This window comes from Brienomyrus brachyistius, chromosome 3 (genome assembly GCF_023856365.1).
Source record: "Brienomyrus brachyistius isolate T26 chromosome 3, BBRACH_0.4, whole genome shotgun sequence".
Taxonomy (NCBI): domain Eukaryota; kingdom Metazoa; phylum Chordata; class Actinopteri; order Osteoglossiformes; family Mormyridae; genus Brienomyrus; species Brienomyrus brachyistius.
The window spans coordinates 25,038,889-25,062,570 of record NC_064535.1 but is presented as its reverse complement, the minus strand read 5'-3'; the positions used below and the strand labels follow the sequence as shown (position 1 = coordinate 25,062,570).

The 23,682-nt window shown below is 42.0% G+C and overlaps 1 protein-coding gene across 4 annotated transcripts in view; it reads right to left on the bottom strand.

Moving 5' to 3' along the window:
- The window catches only part of rassf3 (Ras association domain family member 3), a 42,684-nt gene that overhangs the window by 6,317 nt on the left and 12,685 nt on the right, over positions 1-23,682 (bottom strand). The window contains exon 1 of one of the 4 annotated variants that reach the window (XM_049006735.1): positions 13,131-13,205. The exons of 2 other annotated variants lie outside the window; for them this stretch is intronic. In XM_049006735.1, the coding sequence (XP_048862692.1) occupies positions 13,131-13,139 (9 nt within the window). In that variant the 5' untranslated portion in view covers positions 13,140-13,205. Of the gene's footprint in view, positions 1-11,168; positions 11,810-13,130; positions 13,206-23,682 lie in introns of those variants that run through there. One more of the 4 variants, XM_049006734.1, reaches the window with a different exon arrangement.

Below are 23,682 nucleotides of genomic sequence, written 5' to 3'. Positions count from 1 at the left end.
CACTCAAATATTTCTGAACATTTCTGATGTTTTGTTATTTTTTTGCAAAGCTCTACTATGCATGAACACATACCTAGAAGGGAACATTTGCCACAAAGCACAAGCAGATGAAGGAATACCTCCAAAGGATTACGGCAGGTTCAAAGGCTATAAGCCACACAGCAAGTGGGCTACACTATGCAACTACTCCCAGAGAATTAAAAATGTGCCAATAGAGTAGAGTATTACCAACAAAAGTGTGTCCCAGCAGTAGTGATCATTGAAAGCCAGGTCAGAAATATCCGCCCTCCCCTTTTGCATGGGTAAACTGATTGTAGACTGCAATGCGCTGTATACACTTTAAGTATATCTTGTTTTTATAACGCACAAATAAGTTGTTTATCAGTATCGCTTCCATTATTAATTTAAAACTGTGAGCTTGGGTAAAAGGACACTTGTAAATGCCCAAATTCTCCACCACGATCTGAGGTGCTAAAGTCAGAACAGCAGGTGTAGCTACATAGACCAAGAACCTCAGCTGAACTTGAGCTGACTTTCCCAAGCTCATTTCCCTCCATGACTCATCAGGGGATTAGCAGAGGACAGGTGTATTCTCAAATAAATTTGAAAGATTTTACCGGGAATACAACAGTGCAAGCAATGAACCCCACAAAAGGAAATATGTAGACTTCACATGACTTTTCGAAATGGACTTTCCTACTTCTTATGCCTTTTGGAGAATGAGCTAAAGTAACACTACAAAAATAACCGAATTAACTGTGTATCAGTGAAATACAGACTGGGTGCGTGGATGGATGATTGATTGGATAGATAAAAGCAAGAACTCCACAGGAATCTCAAACTGTTGGATAGGGGAAAGTCTAAACAGGTTAACAGAAGCAGTAACAAAAGACCACAAGAACCAAATGAACAGTGGCACTGAGCAAGAATATGAAAGGCCATCTCTTGTTAACTTTCACAGGTCTCTATCCTCAACTATTTTTACCACAAAATAGCAAGCTGCATAGTCACACATTTTACGCATGCCGTATCATCTTAGACCCATAACACATTTCCAGGCAGCAGTGGAAGAACGTGTGAGACAAGACTGTGCACTTCATCAAAACAGTGAGTAGCATCTACACTGGCCTGTTGCACTGCTGAAAGGTGCATTTAGTGGGTGTGTAACAGTACACAAAATTCATGGTTCAGTACAATCCTCCGACTTCAATTTCAGTACAGCAGGGAAAACAGAATTTGTTTTGAAATTATTATTGAAACTGAAAATACAATGAGAAACAGCTGCAGCCCAAAGGCAACGCAGCTGTTGACATGTTTGCATAACAAGAGATGCGTATCTGGGCATTGTAAAAAATAAGTATGCAACATAAATTGAAGCCCTATATCCATATTTTTTTTTAGCCCTGTCTAAATTTCCTGGCTGAATCGCATGAAACGCCACGGGGAGACCAACTTAAAGAGGCTGTTTCTGCCTTGGTCCAGTGGCACACACACACTCAGATGATGTCTTTTCACATTAGTTAGCATGTTGGAGGTTTCCAGGAACATATTAAAGGTATCAAGACAGAACCAACAGTTTAGGCCTTATGAATTATTCTCTCTCCAGTGTTGGTGTACTTTGAGAAACCAAAATGTTCCCAAATCACAGATTACGACTGACTGTACCCAGCATTTGCCAAAACCAACTCACAGCCATAATTAGCGTAATGTTGACCGTGCGGAACATCTACTTGTGATTTTAGGTTCCGTTCAGCAATGTTTTTATTTGCTCCATTGTATGTACCAAGCCAAAAAACATGTACCAAATGGTACAGAATGAACATGTGTGCTGTATTAGCCCAAGGATTTAGCCTACATTTCGTTTACCACCAAGGCATACAAACACACAGGGCTTCCACATGTTAGTCCCGAAGGTCACTCTCACAAAAATCGTGTGTTGAGCAGCTAATTCACAAGTCAAGTGCAAAATGTCTGAGGGAGGAGGGGGTTAACAATGAAACCAGAGCAGGCCATTCGTGACACAGGCAACACAAACATGGATGATGAGGTAATGCTTCTTTTCGTTTGTTCTCCTTAACCTTCAGGGCAGACATACATTACACAAGCAAGGAGCCAGGGAGCCTGTGTAAACGGGCATGGGTGTTTATTTTCTCAGGGTCCATCACTAACTCCACCCTATTTTACAATCCAGTGCAAAAGGTTAACACATAATGCCTCAGAACTTACTGGTTACTATGCTATGCCACACTATATTGCTAGAAGGGTTAAAGAGTGCACTGAAGCATTTACTAGGCTTATGCCTTGGTCTAGAGAGTCAGAGATAACAGAAATACAGCAGTTTGAGTCTTCCTATTGTCAAATGAAGGGTATTAGGGGATATAGAACACAATATTTGACAAGGACAAGATTGATAATATCGTGCCACCACTCGTAAAAAGTCAGGTGTCTAGCAGCCTTTGCTGCAATATAAAAATCTGTGGCAGACAAAACATACCCAAAATTAAACCAAAATTTTAATGAGACAATCATGAATCTTTGAAAACTCTTATCACTCTGCATTGCCACAGTCTATGTGCAGCTATGTTTAGGGTACAAGACATTCTGCAGAAAAGTACCTTAACTCTAAAACCCCCCAAACTTCCTCTTCGGCAGGAACAGGAAGTTTCTGATGACCACACCTTTCCTTCATTGCTAGTATTTCTTACCGAGCTGGACCCTGTGTGCTCAACCACATACAGAAACCATCAAAATAACATGTACCTGAACAGACCGTTTGACTAATCTGTAGGGAAGACAACCCAATGAATACTTGTTAAACTTGCAAGAAATCTCTTCCTGTTCAAGGACAAGTATAGATCAGAAGCAAGCCTTTCCAGTTTCACCAAAAAGGGCATGAAATACAAGACTGTCACCGAGGAACAAACATAGCAACACATAACATTCAGAAAACACAAAGAAAACAACTCAGGAAGACAGATGAGTACTGCAGATAGAGAGAACTGTCTACGGGCTGCTGCTGGAACCTTGTAAATGCCTGCATCTATTCAATGCCCAGAGTGACATGTGAGGGAAGCTCTGAGAAAGAGGTGGGATCCAGCAGCACTACAGAACACAAAGCCAAATCGAGGCAGCACTTAAAATCAGGAGTGCTTTTCAACAAAACTTGTTCTGACAATTAATCCCAATCCACATCTCCCATCCTGTAAATTAAAATGCCTTGTAGGACTCCTATACAACAGGGGTTGGGCAAGCTAATCCATGAAGAGCTAGCATTGGTGCAGGTTTTTGGGATGATCTCTCAGTTAGCGAATAATAAAGCAGCGGGTCCTAACTCCAGTTGCTATTGGCAGACTGAGAGGTCATTCCAAAAACCTGTATCCACGTTGGCCCTCCATGGATCAAGTTGCTCACCCAGGATGTAGGGGGACATAACACTATAGCATGTTAAGTAGCACACGGAACTTTAAGGCACTTTAGCCAACTACAACTACAGTGCCATTCTTTGGCCGTTTACAATGCATCATTCTGGAAGAAGGTACAGAAGCCACTGCTCCCATAACAGCAGGCTGAGGAACAGCTTCTTCCCTTCAGCTGTCTGCTGGATAAACTCTGAACACTGCCACTATAGATGCACTGCACAGAACCTCTCGTTCTTTGTTTAGTGCAGAGATGCTGTATGTATTTATCACACATGTACATATACTGTTTACACCACTTTTGCACTTTTGGATTAGACGCCAAATTGTGTTTTATCATCTGAGTAATCGTACTTTATCCAATGACAATAAAGTTGAACCTAATCTAATTTAATCTAAAATCTTACTTAAAGACTGCAGATAACGCTAATCAATTCACAAAATGTTCTAAACAGAGCAAACAAACAGAAAAATGCTCCAATTTGCATTTCTATCAGAAGAATAATTGCACAAATTTAGGTAGTTTTGATCATTACCGGACAGAGGCAGAAGTTATATGTATCTAACAGATCTCCATTTTGTCACATTCAGTATGTTAAGTTTAATCATGGCTGTCTGCTGGGTACAAATGTTTAGAAACAGCCTTTTCAAAACAAACAAAAAGAAAAAAAAAAACTGATGCTTTCCTGCATGACTAGACAGTTGTGCCCTCATAACTAAAGAGCATACTTTCATTATTACACAATAATAGGTACCACTGTGTTTCAAAATCCAACATGGCTTTTTTCACACTAATTTATACAGGAGCTCTAGTAAAGGCTACATAGGGGTCAAGAGAGACCGGGGTCACATCCTTCCTTATTTCACCACAGGGACAGAGAAATGAAAAGCTCCAGTGTGAAGGGGCCCAAAGAAATGACCCAAGCCACCACCAACACAAGCATGAGCCAACAATACTAACATACTTCCACAATTACAACCATCCTAACCACCCAGACCAATCTTGCATAAACTAAATATCTTATTCCTGGCCCTTGCCCATAGACACACCACAAGATGTCAACCTTACACAACTGTGATGTAGTTTCAGCTGAGCACTCCTCTCTGTCACTGCCCACCAGAACATGGGATTGGAAAGACAACGGCTCAGATTCAGCTATCAATTAAACCCTATTTTACCTTGTAAATGTAAATAACAATGAGTAGAACAAGTGCTAAGGTGAAAATCAGCTGTGTATTTTATAGTCTGTGGGTTTATTCTGCACTTTCAGCTTCTGTGGGTCTTACAGCAATGCTTTTCTTTAAGGCGGACAGGGTTCTTGAACCACCCAAAAACCACAGAACTGGAGGGAACCAGAAACCCTCACAGATGATCACAACAGGGGTAAACACGGGTCAGTATAACAAACCCTAGAATACATCATCTTAACCCTCTGATTCACATTCAGTGTCTCACTGACCTGAGCTGATATAGCCCACTTATGTTCATTTGACCTATAATGGTCAAGTGATTATGACGAGCAGACCCTGAAAACCTTATGAAAAATTGTCTGCAGTCAGGACTGTAATGAAACTGGATTAACCAAAGCATCTGTGCAGCTGACTCACAGTAAGTTTAAAGTAATGTGATCCATTAGTCCAATTATTCTAAAATAGGAACACAGATCACAGAGAGTAATAAAGGAAAGCTGCACATTACAGCAAAAAGATACATTCCTGTTAGCATTTCAACATGCACTGATGATTAACAAAGCTACAAAGGACCTTCCTTTCAAAGAACTTAAATCACACCTGCCATGGACCACAGAACTGGGGGGAACCACCTGAGCCCCCCCCCCATTGAGATGCATTCCATGGTCAATGACGTTTGCATCGCCACCATTCTGTTCTAAGAAAGAAACACGAACAATGTTAAAAACAATGAAGGCGCTGACAAAGTGAGAAAGATTCTAATCAAAACCTTTACTTATTTGCATAGAGCCGGGGTCACCAACCTTTTTGAAACAGAGCTACTTCACAGGTTCTGAGCCATACGAAGGGCTACCAGGCTGAAAAACCCTACTAAACTTATCTAAACTTCATATATAATAAACATGCTTTAAATGCTTTTTTTAGATGTTGTCATTTTCAAATCTATATAAAATGCTATATAAATGTGATTAAAGAAGAACAGTAAGAGGATAAAATTTAATTTTATTTTTAGAACAGGTCCGCGGGCGACTCATATGGCCCTCGGGGGCATCAAGTTGGTGACCCCTGGTATAGAACTTTACTTATTTGTATAAATTAAAAATGAGAAACTACCTCCTTCTCACAGCTAGAAAATTTCACTAGTATCAGTGTTAGGAGATGCATGACACTCTGAAATAACCTTACAACACATGCTCCCTGATGAAAAATGGCTTTAAATGAAATCCTTTTTGGGCTTGCGAAACCACCGATACATTAGTTTAGAAAAACATACGGCATGAGGAGTGTTCAGGGAGATTAGGGGCAACAGCAAAAAAAAAAAAAAAAAAAAAAAGACAGCTATGAGAAATGCTGGTGCTCTGCACTTGATGTGAAAAGTGGAAAGAGATAAGACTCAATGAAAGCTTAAGTACCAAGTCAGCACTGCTTAAGAAATATCTACAAACGCAATGCTACTTCAACGTTCAGCACTCATCAACATCACAGAGACAACATAATACAATAAATAACCACCCAGACATTAGCTTGCATTAACATATTAAAAACAAGTGTGCTTTTGTCTATGTATATCCGTTTTGCTGTATGGCTGTTGTACAGCAGATAAACTCCAATCAACGGGCTGATCTGCTTCACTACCCATTATTTCCACTCAATGGTGGGCCAATCGTGTGCTTTATAAATTATAAAATCCATCCAGTGACCATGATTGGTTGTTTTTTTTCCTTTCAGCTTTTTTATTTGTTACACTTCATTAACCGGCAGAAACTTATTTGAGAAAGTTGACTTTGTTGAGGTGGACGAAGCTGCATGGAGTGCATTCTGGTTTGTTGCCCCAGCTCTTCAGGTTTTTGCTTTGCAACATAGAATGTCACCTCACCTGCTTTACTCCAGCATAAAACCAGTTGATAAGCAAAAAGTAACCAAATACCTGGGGGGTCATACCTCACCCTCTCACAGCCCATATTTAGCGGAATGACATTTTTGTGGGTGTCATTTTAACTGTAATTACACTTCTTAAAGGCCAGGTGTTCCTGATCCACATAGTTCAGAGTGATTGTTGTGTGGTATGGCACTAGTTAGACCTAATGTCAGTCTTCCAGACACAAAATATAAAAACGGTCATTTATTTATACTTAGAACCAACTCTGACTTGGACACTAAATATAATGACAGGACTATATAGTTGGAGCTGAACGTTAAGATGCCAGAATGCTACATTCGGGCAAACCACATTCAAGTTCCTTAAAAGAAGATCGTAAAATACAAGGTCAACACAAAGCTATGTATGCAATGTACTCTGCCTTGCTTTACATAAATGCAGAAGAGCGCAGTAATGATAAATACCTTGTTTAAAATAAGTCTTGAATAGGAGTGCAATGGTACATGTTTTTTGTACAGAAAATATTCGGCTCAGATCTTTCGGTTCGGCACGCATATGTACCGAACAAATGCAGCAAATGCAGAATCCTTGTGTGGTTCCTTGGGCAGCATTTGTAAAGGGGCAGATGAAGCTGTGTCACAATGCACAGTAACTTAGTAACTTGTAGCAGTATTAACACTTTTTATTTAAGACAGTCATACTTTGTTCTGTAAACCACTGTTTAAAAAAATAAAGAAAAAGGAAGCAAATTTTTCTCTTTTATCCCTGCTGTACCAAACCAGTGCTTCCAAACAGAGGTACCTACCGAACCGTGATTGTGTGCCATTACACCCCTAGCCATGAACACTCAGCTGACAATTCACACACTGGAATAGAGGTGGAACAACAAATTGTTACCCTAAGTTTGAAATAAAGTTTAAAAAAAAAGATTAAAAACAAAAAACTTAAGTGTTCATTATACAGATTGGTTCAATACACAGTGGTAAACAGGCACACCACTAAATTAAAATGTATTCTTTTTTGCTTCCAGTATGTCTTTCTTATTTTCAGACATGAAAGGGATTCTCCTCCACCCATGAACACAGCATATACATATTATCAACTCTGAGACTCCAGACATCAATAAGATACTGATAATCTGACTTTCATTTATCTGAAAGCATCAACAATAAACAAAATGAAAGCACTGCTGGAAACAATAGTAGGCGCAGCGTGTTGGAACATTGAAAAAAATTATTCCTATGAAATGCATTTCAGTTGCGCAAATCCAGAAATTCCATTGTCTGGACAGCAGCAATACTTAGATTAATAGCGTACACAACAGGTTGTGGCCTCCAGCACTAGGGAACCAATATTCTACATAAAGCACCAAGTTTTACTGAACATAGGGAGCAGATGCACGGCACAGGAATCATTGAATGCACTGTTCAGAGGAGACCTGGTGTATATCGACGTAGTGCTCAATCAGCTATTCCACCAGAGCACTTTCTGATGCAGTTTTCATCTTTGCTAGCAAAGGGAAGGAAACCAGCCCTGTGAAGCATGGTGTGGCCAGGAATTCTTTTATGTGGCCTTCACTCCCTTGATTGCTACGAATGAAAACATGGATGATCCTCAGGAATTCATCTTCAAAGCTCAGGCCCCAATGTCAGCCCAGCCCTTTTCCTGTACCTCCATGCCACGCCAGCTTCCTTGGATCAAGAGCAAAGGGCTCACCAAAAACAGACTGGCAAGCATGGGATTACACCAAATTAAGATCAAGACCTCCCAGTAAAGCCGTCTTAAAATCAAACCAAACAATGCCACTGTATTTAAACAATCTCTTTCACTAACCATCTGTCTACTTATTCGCGCCAACAGAAATCAATACCACACTTTTAAAACAAACATCCAACCACTTAACAGAACACATCCTCTAATCTTAAAAGTGTTCTGCAACTTAGGCAGAACACAGGCATATCAACATTCTTGGTTCCTGTGGATTGTGCTAGTTCAGCTTTCACCAGATTTTGTGTCTTAGAAACACATCAAAAAGTCAAGAACTCAAAATGTGCTAATAATAATAGTTCACATACAGCCATCTCCATGCCACTTGTTCCTAGACTGTTTTGACCAAGGCCCCGTGTAAAGGAGGCTTAGAAAAATAAAGTGCTCTGGTTAACATTCTCCCATAACACTACACTCTTAACTCCCTAATCCATCACAAACGGTAGAGTAGAAAATCAACCCATCTTAGACAAAAAGGAAAATTGAATGAACAGAAGTTTCTCATATTCAGAAGATGGAAACAGTACCGGCATTCTTCTTGTTTAGATTTGGGTGCAGTCATAGAACATTGTTCAACAGGTGCTGATTATTTACAAGTCAAATTTCAAAATTATAGCAAATCCAGACTAACAGGGGATTGAAAGTCAGACTTAGACATAAACTTCCAAACCCCCCCAGTAATAGACCAGGGTGCTGGTGGGGTGTGGTGCGGGTCAGGCTGTCTATCAGAATATAAAAGCCAAGGGTTGCGGTACTGCACATTTACCGGTCAGGCAGAGATGAACTGTATACACCCAGTGACACTGCTCAGACTGGTCCCAGAGGGAAAGAGGACTAACAGTGGTAAATACTTGAGCAATTGGTTTAGGAAAATCAATTACAAAGTAAGAGCCTAGTTAATGTTCTGATTTACACATAATCAGAATTTTACTGTAGAAGAAGAAAAATACAGCCAGTGTTTTCCCACACTTTAGGGAAAGCAGAAACAGGAAGACCTCCATGCAGAGCAGGAAATACCCTCACTGTGCCAAAACACTGATAACACCGAGGGGTTCCCTGCCAAGGCCAAACTGCACCACACAGTACGACCAAAGCCTATGTAACAAGTTACAGACTCTCACAGAAATGACTGCCGTTCTGCTTTTAATCATGTTCAGAATTTTTACTTGAAGTGTTTACTCAAAAGATGGATGCAACAAATCGAGTTTCCTACACTTCTCATTAGAAAAATTGTATACACACACACACACACATATTATTGTATTGACATAGTCAATCTAAACTAAACCTAGATTATCTAGCCCAACATCAGTAACCTTAAGCATAACACACTCTGCACATAATTCCATATAGTTCCTGAAAGTGAATTCCACTGAAAAACCAGATAAAATTTATATCACAGTACAAGCACCTAATGTAAAGGTAATAATCTGAACAAAGACAGGATTAAGTAAGCAAGAGCTTCACATTAAAATTGAGGGAAAAAAAACAAATACCATGCACTGTCAAAAAGCAATAAGGGCAGTGATTAAGTAATGTTTTAATGGTTGTTAGGTGCTGGGAGAGGAGAACCCCTTAAGCAAAGGCTGAGTCATAGCATGGACTTCCTGACTGAACAAGTGCACCAGGCCACAGGAAAGAAGCATCAACCAAAGCAGTCAAGAATCCAGTTGCTAACATAACATTTCAGAGAAAAATGTAAAGCCAAAGAACCTGAAATGATAGAATAACTAAAGCAAAACACCTTACTTGTGTAAAAATGCAGAGCCATGCATCTCAAGGTTAAAGGGAAAATGATATGTCTGTATTAAGATTAATACTACACAGCTTCCATCTGTGGAACCCTAAATTTTCTAATTGTTTTGAGGTGAATTTGTAATAAAAACCTGAAAGTGCGAGGTCAGAAAGAAACCCGTGCCCCATGCTAATACCCAATGTTCTTTGTTGGTGAAGTAACACAGGTCAAACGCCATGAATGTTTCTTCAGTATAAATTCCCTGCCAACCCCCATATGCCACCTCTACCATGTGGGGAATAACGCTGTATGCAAAATACATAGATATGCGCACCTATACCGACCAGCGTACAGATCTTTCAGTGCATACAGTCGTCCTTTTATATAAAGCAGATGGCCGTTAATGTTAAAACAAACATATAATTAGTTAATATCAAGATGTTGGAGATTCTGGGACAAATGAACGCATTGCATGAAAGATCTGATAGTGAGCGCCACACACAAGTAATTCATATCCAGTGGCAAACTCTTGCGTACTTTAATTTACGGCTTTGGTCACAGACGATAATTTTAACGTGAACAGCCAGAAAGATACACAAATGCATACCCGACAACCGCTGTATTTATACATACGGAAAGCAGTTAAACTTGTTAGACTACACATTACTGGTAGATATGCCCTAAGGATTTTGCGATATACACCATCATGTTTGCACAAGTCCGTGATTCTGACATTAGAAACAAATGAAACATTGTTTCTGCTTAACCATTAAACAGGTGTAGCTATTAAAGATTGCAGAAGTTCCCTGAATAGACCAGACAAACCATCTGAGACAAGGGTGTGTGTTGCTAGTTTGTTCCATGCGTTTTTGAAAAGCAGCTTTTTTCGCCAGTAAATGAAGATAAATTGCAAAAACTTAACATTACCACAATTAAAATACAATAAATTATTGCTTTAAAAATAAATAGTTCATTTTAATAATAATAGGGAAAATTATGAGCCGAGTATCAGGACGTTACCCATCGTAATATGAATTACCTATATGAATGGCGGGGTAAAGTTGGTTTAGCCTAGAAAATCTACCCATAAGAAACGTTAGTGCAATTTAAGATTGAAAATCTCCTTGAAGATGACACTATAATAGCTGGTGGAGTAATAACATGAAATACATTTATTTACCTTACAGTCAGTCGGTTTCCCATGGGGCTTCTTAAAAAACGAAGTTCTGGCCGTGAAAAAAAACTCCTCGGAGTCATCTTCCAAACTACTGTATCCACTGCTCATCGTGCTCGTCCACGTCATTTGAGGAAAAACACTTATTTTTAACTTTAACAGAAAAACCCGCTACTTGCCGCATTAAAAATAAGTTCGTCTTTAAAAAATACCTGTTAAACAATAGCGACAAGGCGGCGAATGGACCCCCTCTCGATCCCAACGCCTACAGGCACTCCACAAACCCGCTTAGTTTGCTAGCTACTAGCACTGAGTGTCTCTGATAAGACAGTCGACTTAATACTACCACGAGTCCTATCACACAAGCCGGTCAAAAAGTCTTTTTTGACTTCCCTATTCCTTCAACCAGTTACTGACGGCTTGTATAAACTTTCTTTTCGAACGTCTTAGCTTACACAGTGAATAAACTTTAAACGCCGTCCATTCAATTTCCGTAAAAGTACCTTGAACATTCAAACGCCTGCGATAAAGTCGGCGAGGTCCAGCCAACAGCGAGGCGCACTGCAAAGCTGGAGCGCCCCGAGGACACACCCACGCGCGCAGAAAGAGCTCACAGACACGGTGAGGTCATCGCTTGAGATCCAATCGCGCTTCAGATGAATATCTGTACGATCGGTAATAACGCGTGTGACTCGCTAGCGGTGCGGTAATGCATCTGGAATTAACTGCAAGGCCAGGTTTTGAACAACTGTGAAAAGAGGCCACGCTGGTGTCTGATATTTAATTTTAGTTATGCAGAGCATGTACGTCACCGCATATTTTGAGGAAAGGTAAAACTTCCTGTATTTGCCTAGTGATAAGTAAGAATAAAGTGATGGTGAAAATTTGCATAAAAGATTTTCCTCAACATACACGTCGCCCCATATCGGATTCAGAGCAGATTTTATATCATGATAATCCATACTGTTAGTTGAGCAACTTTTACCTGCTAATTGGATGAAGCTCTTATTGATTGCATACATGTGAAAACAATAATACATACGTAACTTTAAATTTAATTTAATATTAAATTATATATTTTTATAAATGGTTCTATACATGTATGCTCGTTTATACAGGCCTAATATACATTTTCTTAAATTGCCTTAATTTAAAGAAGTTGCAAGCTTGAGTATTTTTGTTCATGTGGACAGAAGGTACAGAAATAATGATGGCGATGCACCGTGAAATTCCAATTTTAGGATACAAGTAACCATGGATAAAGCTGAATTACACCTTTTAGACATGTAGAAGCACTACTTCCACCCACCTAGACATCATCAGTGTAATAACAGGATATTGCTTCACTCGCTAACAGTGAGTTCAGCAATCTATAAACCAGCATCGTTATTAATCGTCTATTCATCGCAAAAACAAACAAACAAAAGAAATTAAATCTGTATCCTGTTTCGAAAATGTTTTAATTCTAGTAAAAAGATCTTTTTTTTTTTTGGAAACTAGTTCACAAAAAGCCAAGGTACAGTTACTTCGTGTTAGTTAATGAGTATGAAAAATCCACCAGCCAACCCTAATTACAAGGCAGTGACTACCGGTTGTTTTTTTTCTGTCGCAACAAGTCTTTAGGCGGAAACTGTAATTAACTAGTGGTTGCGGATCCCCAGTACTTGCGGATTACTTCTGGCTAACAGGGTAAATGACGGTGGAACACCGAGTTCTCTTATTCGTTCTGCTGATAAAAACATTTGTAAACCACAGTACCTTTGTCTAAGAGAAAAAAAATTATAATTTGACCGAAAATGAACTGGAAATTCTTCAGTAATCAAAGCAGGAAAAATAAATGCTATTCAGTGTCCCAGTTTCCCTTGAATATACAAAAAAACGGCTGTTTACTATTCTTGAACTTGAAGATGCTTAAATCAAAAGCATACACCATGCTTATAATGCAGCTGATGATCTTCAGAAGCTCACCATCATCATGTTTATATGAAATCCCCTTTGCCGCCTTCATCCCTGTCGCGAGCTTCGGCATCTCACGCAGAGAGGAAAGTATTTTAGCACCATATATTTATTTGGGGGGCACAAGGTCAAATGTGTGTGACATGTGCAGTCAGATGGGGGACAGGGCAGAGCACTTTCATAAACAGAAGGTTTTCTGGGCATTTGGCGGCAGTGTAGCGCTCCATTTAAACCAAACCTTAAAAATAGTCTGCCAGCACTGGGGTCAGCCAAACCCTAAAAACCAAATACTGCCAACCAGATGCTGCCTGACATTGTGAAGCACACGGCTCCGCACAGGCCTTGGGGTTTGCTTCAGTGCCCCTGTGGCGAACTGCACACGTTGCCCTCTGATCAGCCTACCGAGCACCCACAGGCCAGCTCTCTGTCGCAGGTTTGAAAGACTGATAAGATGCTTACAGCCATCCAGTAACAAATAGAATGAAATTGCTCCTGTTCACAGCTTCCCATTATAACGAGTTTCAGTGTGCCTGTTATCTGATACTGACCCGCTGTAGCACACTTTCAACCTTAATCCTACTCCATAACAGCTACACACAATGAGCAAGAATCATCCAAGTGATAAAAGAGAACCATTAAAGGGTGTTAGGTTGCTCTGGGGATCTTTCTCCCTGGCTGTTTGCCACAGACTAAACGGGGCATTAGTGACATTTCATGCTGTTACTAGAGGTGCCACTACAGATTTTGCATCCAAAGAAAGGACATTATGTTGGACTCCTTTATTGCACCCTTGTCGTCTACCTATTGCGGTCAACAGATACCAGCATCTACCTCAATGGCCATATTTCACAAACCAGTTGAGCTACCTGCAGATCCTATGTGTTGAAACCCCTGGTCTCCACCCAGATTATGCAAACAGCCAACATTCTTAGACTACAGATGATTTAAAGACTTTCATGGCATGTGGGGCCAATGGAGAGCAGGGGAGGTTGTGAAGACGCCACTTTAATTGCACTGTAAATTCCACAAGTCCAATGAAAGTCACATATCTCCAAAAATCTATTATTTCAGTAGCATGAAAAAATGCTTTTTCTCACAATCGACTGTACAAAATAAACCTAAAACAATGTAACGAGACACCTTTAGCACTAAAAATAGCAACCTGTCATTACACAGCCATCACTGACTGGTTTAACGTCCTGAATGGACTTACGTAGATTGTTGTCAGTCAGACAACAGGATACAAACTAATCTTGCGGTATATTCAGTTTTAACAATGAAGTTATCTAGCTATTTAGTTATAAATGGTAAGATATTAAAATTAGTTAGACATAAAGTAATCCATACAAATGACCATCATGAATGTAAATGTTAATACTATAAATACTACTTCAATAGATGACTTCATAAAGCATCTTCTCATTGGTGAATTAGACGTCAAACGCTATCAGTAGATAGGAGAATGGGCGTATTCCATCTGTAGTAAAAACTCACGGTTGTCAAGAAGTGGACATACACAGTTTTCATTGGACAATGACGGTATACTGTATACTATATATGTATGTTTTTAAAGGGGATTTTTTTTGACAACAGTTCACAACCCATGATCTCACTCTAAGATCACAACCACAAAGCTGTATCACATCCATGTAGGTGTTAACTAAAATAATTCAGTCTGTAAACCTTTAATAAAAAAAAACAAATAAGATACAGTGGATTTTAATATTCTGGAGGAAAAGTTAAAGATATTATAAAAAATTCATGTGATTTAAGTTGATGATGGAAGGATGGACAGATGGACACTTTATTAATCCTCAGAGATAAATTTGACTGTTACAGTGGCAAATAGACAAAGGGATTAAACAGTCACTGGTATTTAAAATACAGAACAAAAATAGGAATTGGTAATTAAAATATACAAAAAAAGAAATTAAGTCTTGCTGTGTACACGGAATGGTAAAAATGTGTGAAATAGCTATGGTGTGCAAACAGTAGTGTACAAGGATAAGTAACCACAAATGCAAAATATAGGGTAAAATTAACGAAAATAACCCTAAGATGCAACTGGAAGACAGGAGCTGCTGTGTCTGCCTTTCTAATCCAAAGCAATCTACTTAGCTTGCAGCTTTACACCTAATAATAGTGACAGATATTCAGTTACATGCATTCCCCAATGGTCCAACAATAATTCTTCACCTGGGATTTGAAGCTGCCCCTTATGTAACCTCACTAACAGTATTCGATATTTAAACCTCAGATTTTCTTTGAAGTGCGAGGGCCGTTTTATGACGGCTGGTGACCTATGAAGACACTTGCAGTGCGTGATCTCATGGCCAACCCCAGGCTATCATTAGGCACAGCAGACAGCGAGCAAACAAAAAGACGACGATCAAAGGAAATGTTCTGACTTGTAATACAAGAAGCATAATCTTGAAATGCATGAAATGGTTCAGCTGATTCCTGCGAACGATATTCAAAGTCAAAGCAGCACTCTAGTGTTTTACATAATAATTAAAAACTGAAAGGAATATGGAAGCGTGATTTGTGAGTATACAGTACCAATCAAAAGCTTGGACACACCATGCCACATACAAAGGAGAGTGATGGTGTCGTATTACATGACCTGGTCACCTGACCTAAACACATTAGAGATGGTTCTGGAGGAGTTCGATCAGAGTGAAGGAAAAGCGGCCAATGAGTGTTCAGCATATATGTGGGACCTCCTGCAGGACAGCTGGAAATGCATCCCAGGAGGCCACCTCATGAAACTGGTGTAGAGGAGACAGTAGAGTCAGCCAGTCCCCGGAGCAATTAAGGTTAAGTGCCCAGTGGTGGCATCACTCTGCTGACCACGGGAGTTGAACTGGCAACCTTCTGAGTCGCAACCCACAGAGATATTTTACCATATTACCATAGAGGTAATTTTTTTTTGTATATATATACTTTTTTTGTCAGTGCAGAATTCCATACATGTTATTCTATGGTTTTGATTTCTTTATTATAAAATGCATAGAATGGTACAAATAAATGGCTTCATGGGTAGGTGTGTCCAAACGTTTTATATAGAAAGATCTAGACATGATCACAGAGATGGATACCACCTTATCCGCTCAGATGTTACTCATAACTGATTGAACTGTGCCACACAGGTGTGTTGGAAGACTAAACAGGAAGTTTTCAGTGGCCAGCTTCTCGTTGCTGCAGAATCAGCGTGACAGTCATGTTGGAGCACATGTGTGTCAGCTGTGATGCATTGTCTAGGCCCAGTCTCGCACTGAGGGTCTTCCTGTCTAGGCTTATCTACAGATAGAGCTCAGAGTCAGTACAGTTCTCAAAGGCCGTCTGTCTGTAAAATCGGGAGGGAACAAGCTTCCATTATTGTCTGATTCTTTATCTCCAAATAAACACATGGCTGAAGAACTTCAAGCTGCTTAGATTAAACCTGGTCTTAGTAAATGCCAGGACCGAAACGCTGCAAATTGTACATAACAATGCTGGATCAGTTCTTATGCTGATCATCTGGAGACTCAGCAGATAAGTGGAAACGACTGTAAGTGTTTACAGGGCTGAGATGTAAATCGACAAGACCATACATCATTTCTCATGCTTTTGAAAATCAGTCACGTAGACCTTTGGTTTACTTAGTGTCAAAGTTGAAATGAAAACAGAGCTGTTTTTTGTCTGTTCAGTATCTGATGCACTTTCTTACTGCCAAGTAGTGGATAAAGAGTCTATCTGAAAGCTTCTAAGAGGCCTGCCCTGCTCTCCTTCATGGTTGTAGACCCTAGAGATGGGATGAACATGGATGGAGAACTAAGTGGAGAAGTTCCCGTATGTTTCTTCTATCTAGATTCACGTCAAAGTTTGGGCAAATTGTGTCTGGAACCCCCTAGTGTCAATATATCACAATTATGTAATGTGATCTGTTTTCCATACCCCTCTTCTGTTACAGAACAACAAAATCCCTGTCAGTGGCGTAGTTAAAAAGCTTCCCCTACAGCTGTGCTGAGCTGTGAACTTCATATGTTCTTTTACAGGTGTTTGTCTAGTAAAATCCTGTAAGGCACCTAATGTTTATCAAAGCTTTCTTTGAACTCGGTATCTCAGTGCACTTTATTACTTACCCAGCTGACACGGTGAAGTCACATCTAGGAGTTGGGTTTAGATCAAAGAGCACAGCTCATAGATATTGTTCTGGTTTAGGTGGGGTTTGTCACTTAATCCAGTCCTTACTGAAGCACTGGCGGGCGAACACCCCCTTCCAAAATGAGAAGAGGCCCAGAATAAGGTTCGGGAAATTTTTCCAGAAAGGTGGTGTTAGTATTACCTAAAACGTGACTCTCGTACCAGAAAATGGGCCGAAGAGATTGTGAAAATCTAGTTTATTTATCTGAGGTTTTCGGGCTTTATGCTGCGGAGAAGGATATGCCTTAAAATGGCAGCCCAAGCGCAAGACTTTACATAGGAGCGCCCAAAAGAAACTGTGATACATTTATAGAGCTTTACGTGATATCCGAAAGCTGCCGCTGTTTAGCTCATACTGTCCCTCCAGGCTTTCCGACTTTGGGTCCAGATCATATTTCAGAACAAAATGTGAGAGTCGCAGGGACGTTCCACCCATTTCCCCACACGCCGCTTAGTCTCGGCTCATTGGCCGAGATGAGTACCACTCAAGAGGACCGCCCACCGCCACGACCACTGCGAGGGAAGATTTCAGTACCTGCTACCTGGGAAGCCCCTTGAATTCCGAATTCCATTCGCACTTCATAACAAAGCTCCCCAGAGCACAGGAAATGAAACTGCATAAATAACGATGCAAGAAAAAAAAAAGCACTGGAGTGAGCAAGTACAGCTTTTAAAATGAGTGTTAAACAAATGAGGCTGTAATGCTAAGTGAAGTCCGCCTCAAAAACATTTACGCATTTGAACTGCCGGCGCATGCAAAAATGCTAACATGAACGGCAACAACACTAAAGTAGACGGCACCAGTCCCGGAGTAACAAGCCCCCCCCCCCCCTTGGAGAGTCTAGTGTTTAATGGAATTAGAGTACTTTCCACTAAACAGATTACATCTGCCCCGAGCGGCTGTCTGCAGCCCTGCTCTGTATACATTTCAGGGCCATACTTCAGGGAGAGTGAGATGGAGGGAGATCGTGCTTCAGCCCAGGAGCGTTTCGCTCCTGTTCCTCCGCTAACAGCCTGTAAACGAGACGGAGCCGTCGGCCGCCACGCCCATGTGGGTGAGGTCACCTGTGCTAACTACACCGATAACAAACAACAAAGTCAGAATGCGCCTGAACCGCCCCGCACCTCCCCCCTCCCCAACCCGACCCTCTGCCCTTTACAAGAGGGAGTTTTAAGAGCTGACATTTGCACGTTCGTGGCGTGTGATTACTGGTTAAAAATAAAACCTTTTCATAATACTCACAGGAGACCTTTTAAGATTCAAAGCATAAGGTTTGCACACTCTGCAGTGAGTGTTTACACAACAAGCTCCCAAAGATTAGTTTGTCCTTGCACTCTTTATTTTAGCTCGCTAACAAAATATGCATTAATGACACAGGGTGTCCAACTGGGACATGTATTATTTTTTCTATTTTTGAATTCATAAGTAAAGGGTTAAGGTTAATTGTAGTGCATTAATACAGCTGAATGCAGCTAGCTGTTTTCGTGCTACAGCGTAATGTTCAGTTTTTATAATGAACGGACTTTACTATCTGCAGTAGACTCTGAGCTGAATGGTGGTGATGCAGAAAATACTTCATGGCTCTTTGCTTTAAATACCAGCTAAATGTAAGCACAGCATATTAAGCACTGCCGACGTTTCAGAAGGTCTATGTAACAGTCAGTAAGATATCCTCATTCTCTGACACTGTAAAGGGTGCAGATGAAACAAGGCCCATATGCTAATACCATTAGCCTGATTGTGGCATTTCCTTCCTTGAGTTTTGGCTAAAACTGCGATTTGCATTTATGGCAGGAATCAGGGAGGACAGCAAAGAAAGGATTAGGGCGGGTCAAAGCGAGTGTCCCTGAAAAGCACGAGTTCACTGCCATTAGCAATGACCGTGACAACAGCGGCTAACGATTAACTACAGATGGCGTCTCCCTCAAATACTTACGAGTAATGTTTCATTTTATCTTTGCTTAGTTGTCTATATAGTAATCTAGCAGCAAAATAAAGTTCCACATTCTTCTCAACACAGGCTGAAAAACAAATTTGTAAGTTATTTTCTCATCCAAGTACTTTTCTCCCAGGTTGTTGCTTGAAGAGGCACGGATCAGAGCTTGCGAGCCAAAGACTGTTTACTATCAGGATCAAAGGTTTCACAAAAGCCTACATCCACCCTCTGACGTTACTCCTGTTTTGGACGAGCTGAGGATCTGGATTTATGCCACCATGCATAGCTCTCATAAGGCGCACTTTGTCTGACTATCTCAGTCGTCATTCTGTGAAGGTCTTCCTCCTCAATCGTGTCTTTTAAACATGGTATTAAATCTACAGTGAGACAGATACCCTGTTATGGGAGCCACGTTTTGCCGAATCGGCTGACGATTCAGAGGAAAAAAAAGTGTGACCTCCGCTCTATGAGGTGCTTAAGATCTATTATTAGAGTCGTCACAAATTACAAGCTAGGTTGCCACAAATTAGAAAGACAAGAAAAAAAACTTAGCTGGGAACGCTGAGATATTTTTTGCATCATTATCACGAAGCATAATTAATTCAAGTTCCTTTTTCTGAGGAGACTGGTGACATTAAAATCTAAGTGACTAACAATACAGCCTGTTGTTCAGAATAACGTCAGCACAGAGCCTCCGAAAATAATCCAGAGTCACAACGACCCTTGAATAAGGAAGTAGATATATGAACAAATTAAAGAATAAGAAAATGAAACTAAACTGGCCCATTATTGTTTATGATGCCCTATTGTTTAATCCAGATGGAGGTGAAAATCGTGGAAAAAGTACAGACAATTCGCATCAACAGAGGAAATGAGCTAAGTTTCATGAGCTAAAAGGACGTTTTGGAATCCCAGGGCGACAGCAGACTACGGCAATAGCAAAGAGTGTCTAAAGTGCCGTGACTTGGAGTCTGGCAGGATGGTGCGGAGGATTAGTGCCGTGGGAGTGAGCTGTGCTGGCAGAGTCAGTGCCTGTCTGTGCACGAGCCTGCGAGTCTCAGCGGCTTCCTGTGTGTGACTGTCTATGTATGTATATGTGTGATCATGTGTGGGGGTTTTAGTCTGTATATATGTTACATATCTGCAGGGACGGGGGCGGCATGGTGGTGCAGTGGTTAGCACTGTATGGGGCGGCATGGTGGTACAGTGGTTAGCACTGTATGGGGCGGCATGGTGGTGCAGTGGTTAGCACTGGGGGCGGCATGGTGGTGCAGTGGTTAGCACTGTTGCCTCACACCTCTGGGACGCGGGTTTGAGTCTCCGCCTGGGTCACATGTGTGTGGAGTTTACATGTTCTCCCCATGTCGTCGTGGGGTTTCCTCCAGGTACTCCAGTTTCCCCCCACAGTCCAAAAACATGCTGAGGCTAATTGGAGTTGCTGAATTGCCCGTAGCTATGCATGTGTGAGTGGATGGTGTGTGAGTGTGCCCTGCGATGGGCTGGCCCCCCATCCTGGGTTGTTCCCTGCCTCGTGCCCATTGCTTCCGGGATAGGCTCCGGACCCCCCGCGACCCAATAGGATAAGCGGTTTGGAAAATGGATGGATGGATGGATCTGCAGGGATGTAGCTGGAAATTTAAGGCCTCTGACAAAATGTCAACTTGGGCACCCCCACTGAATGAATACGGTTCCCCCTCCCCCTAGGTAGATTTTGTCAATCGGGAGGCCCCCCCAACGCTACATTTCGGGCCACCTGAATCTGCCACCGCATATCTGTGTATATCTGCCCGTGTATTTATGTTTGTTTTGCATGGATTTACATACGTGTCTGTATCTGCATGTCTCTGCGTGTATGACTGTGCTTGTGTTGACGTGTGGTGCTCCACTCTCTCCCCAATGCAGCCGTTGCTATTCCACACTTCCTCTCCTCGCTTCCTGTAAGGAAATGTTCGACTTCCTCCATCTGGGAGGCTGTTTTTCCCTGCACAGCCACCCTCGCCTCTGGGTCCCGGCGACACCCAGGACTTCTGGGCAGGGGGGGGGGGGGCGCTTGTTTGGGGCAGAAGGCGACAAGCATGATTGTCTTTGCTTGTCTGTCACAGTCCCTCTCTGAGGGTCAACGCGACTGTATGTGGACATTCCAAACCCTTTCTAATTGTGCAATTTGCTGTTTAGTTATTTATCAGATGCTTATAGCCAAAGTGCCGTGCAATTGAGGTCACACAGATTCTAGAGCATTTGGGGGTTAAGGGTCTCGATCAACAGTTCATTGATAAAATCACTCAGCCAACTCTCAGATTTGAACCAGTCCAATCACAGGCATAGAGTCCTTACTCACAGACTCCTTACCCGCTGAGTCCTTACCCACAAAGTCCTTACCCGCTGAGTCCTTACCCACAAAGTCCTTACCTGCTGAGTCCTTACCCGCTGAGTCCTTACCCGCTGAGTCCTTACCCACAAAGTCCTTACCCGCTGAGTCCTTACCCGCTGAGTCCTTACCCACAGACTTCTTACCCGCTTAGTCCTTACACACTGAGTCCTTACCCACAGAGTCCTTACCCACTTAGTCCTTACCCGCTGAGTCCTTACCCACAGACTTCTTACCCGCTTAGTCCTTACACACTGAGTCCTTACCCACAGAGTCCTTACCCACTTAGTCCTTACCCGCTGAGTCCTTACCCACAGACTTCTTACCCACTGAGTCCTTACCCACTGAGTCCTTACCCACAGAGTCCTTACCCACAAAGTCCTTACCCGCTGAGTCCTTACCCACAGACTTCTTACCCACTGAGTCCTTACACGCTGAGTCCTTACCCACAGACTTCTTACCCGCTGAGTCCTTACACACTGAGTCCTTACCCACAGAGTCCTTACCCACAGAGTCCTTACCCGCTGAGTCCTTACACGCTGAGTCATTACCCGCAGAGTCCTTACACGCTGAGTCCTTACCCACAGACTTCTTACCCGCTTAGTCCTTACACACTGAGTCCTTACCCGCAGAGTCCTTACACTCTGAGTCCTTACCCACAGGTAAAGGGTAGCATGGCTGCCCCAGTGAAACGGGATTTGTGTATCTGACTTTCTAATCCACGCACTGCAAAGGGATCGTCGGATTGGTTCCTCTCTGATGACCATGGTAACAAACAGCCACCGCTGGAGCTCCAACACCGTGACACTAATGTTTACTTGACCCAGTCGGCTTTTGCTAACTCCTGTCACCAACACGTACCTAGGACTCCACACAAGGGACACGGAATCCTAAGAGCACTGCAGCTCATGTTTCTCACCTTCCCGTAACAACTGACTTCAACAACTGGCTCCCACGGCACACCTCCCTGACCGTCTCGTGGATCCCGCAGTACATTACGAGCGTGAACTTTAACTCAGGGGGGGTCAGCCAAAGCTTCCCAGTCTCACAGGAATGTGTTAGGGGCTCTTTGTCGCTGGCAGGTCGACTGCACTGCGATAGACCCCCCTGCAGGGGGCGTGGGACTCTCGGTGATGCCCCTGCATCAGAATCTGTTTGTGTTTATAAAGAGAACATCCACCGTCCTCACGACACCCTTCCAGCGACAGCCCACAGAAAGCACACATCCAGAATTTATAGTACATCCTAAACCGTAACCCAGCTGCGCATGCGCTGGCTAAAAGGTGCTCTACTGACAGCAATCTTGCATGTTTGCCTGCGAAAGGACCGCTGCACTAAAGGTCCCATTTATCAGATTACAGCAAAACCTAATAACTGCTGGACAGGGTACAGAGCAGTGCTTAATCAGATCTGGTGAACCTCGCAAGAAAACGGATGCTCAGCTGCATGGGATACGTGAGAAGAGTTAAATCATGGCTTTAAAATATCACACAGGAACAGGCCTAGAAAACAGGAAAATGCATATGTAGGTAGGGTAAAGAGACAATCAAGTTATAGTAGGGGACATATTTTATTTACATTTTTAACTGTTTACCACACAGGGCATGACAAGCACTCTGTAAATAAGACAGGGAGCTGGAGATGTGACAGTCTGAATCCTACACAATGTCACAGCTTGGAGCATATTAGAGGGGTACGAGGTCGCTAATGTCACGGGGGTCACTGAGGTCTTGCAGCTCGCGGTCCTTCCCCTTAGGGGGAGTCACTGGCCTCATAGCAGCCATTGTGTGAGAGAACCTTCCCTGGACAACAGACATCTAGAAGAATCATTGGCTTCCTGTTGCAGCATCACCAGCGTGAGGAAATTTGTGAGGTCATAAGGAAGTCAGTCTCATGTCAAGGAGAGATCAGCCTGGGAGATCTCTCACAAACATCTCCCTGACATCTCCCCGTTAACCCCTCACCCCTTATATCGCACAGGGGGCTCATTCACTGACCGCATTCCTGTCCCTAACCAGAGTTCAAATGGACAACTAGGGAACAAGACAGAGGAAGAGGCTAACAAGAATTTCTG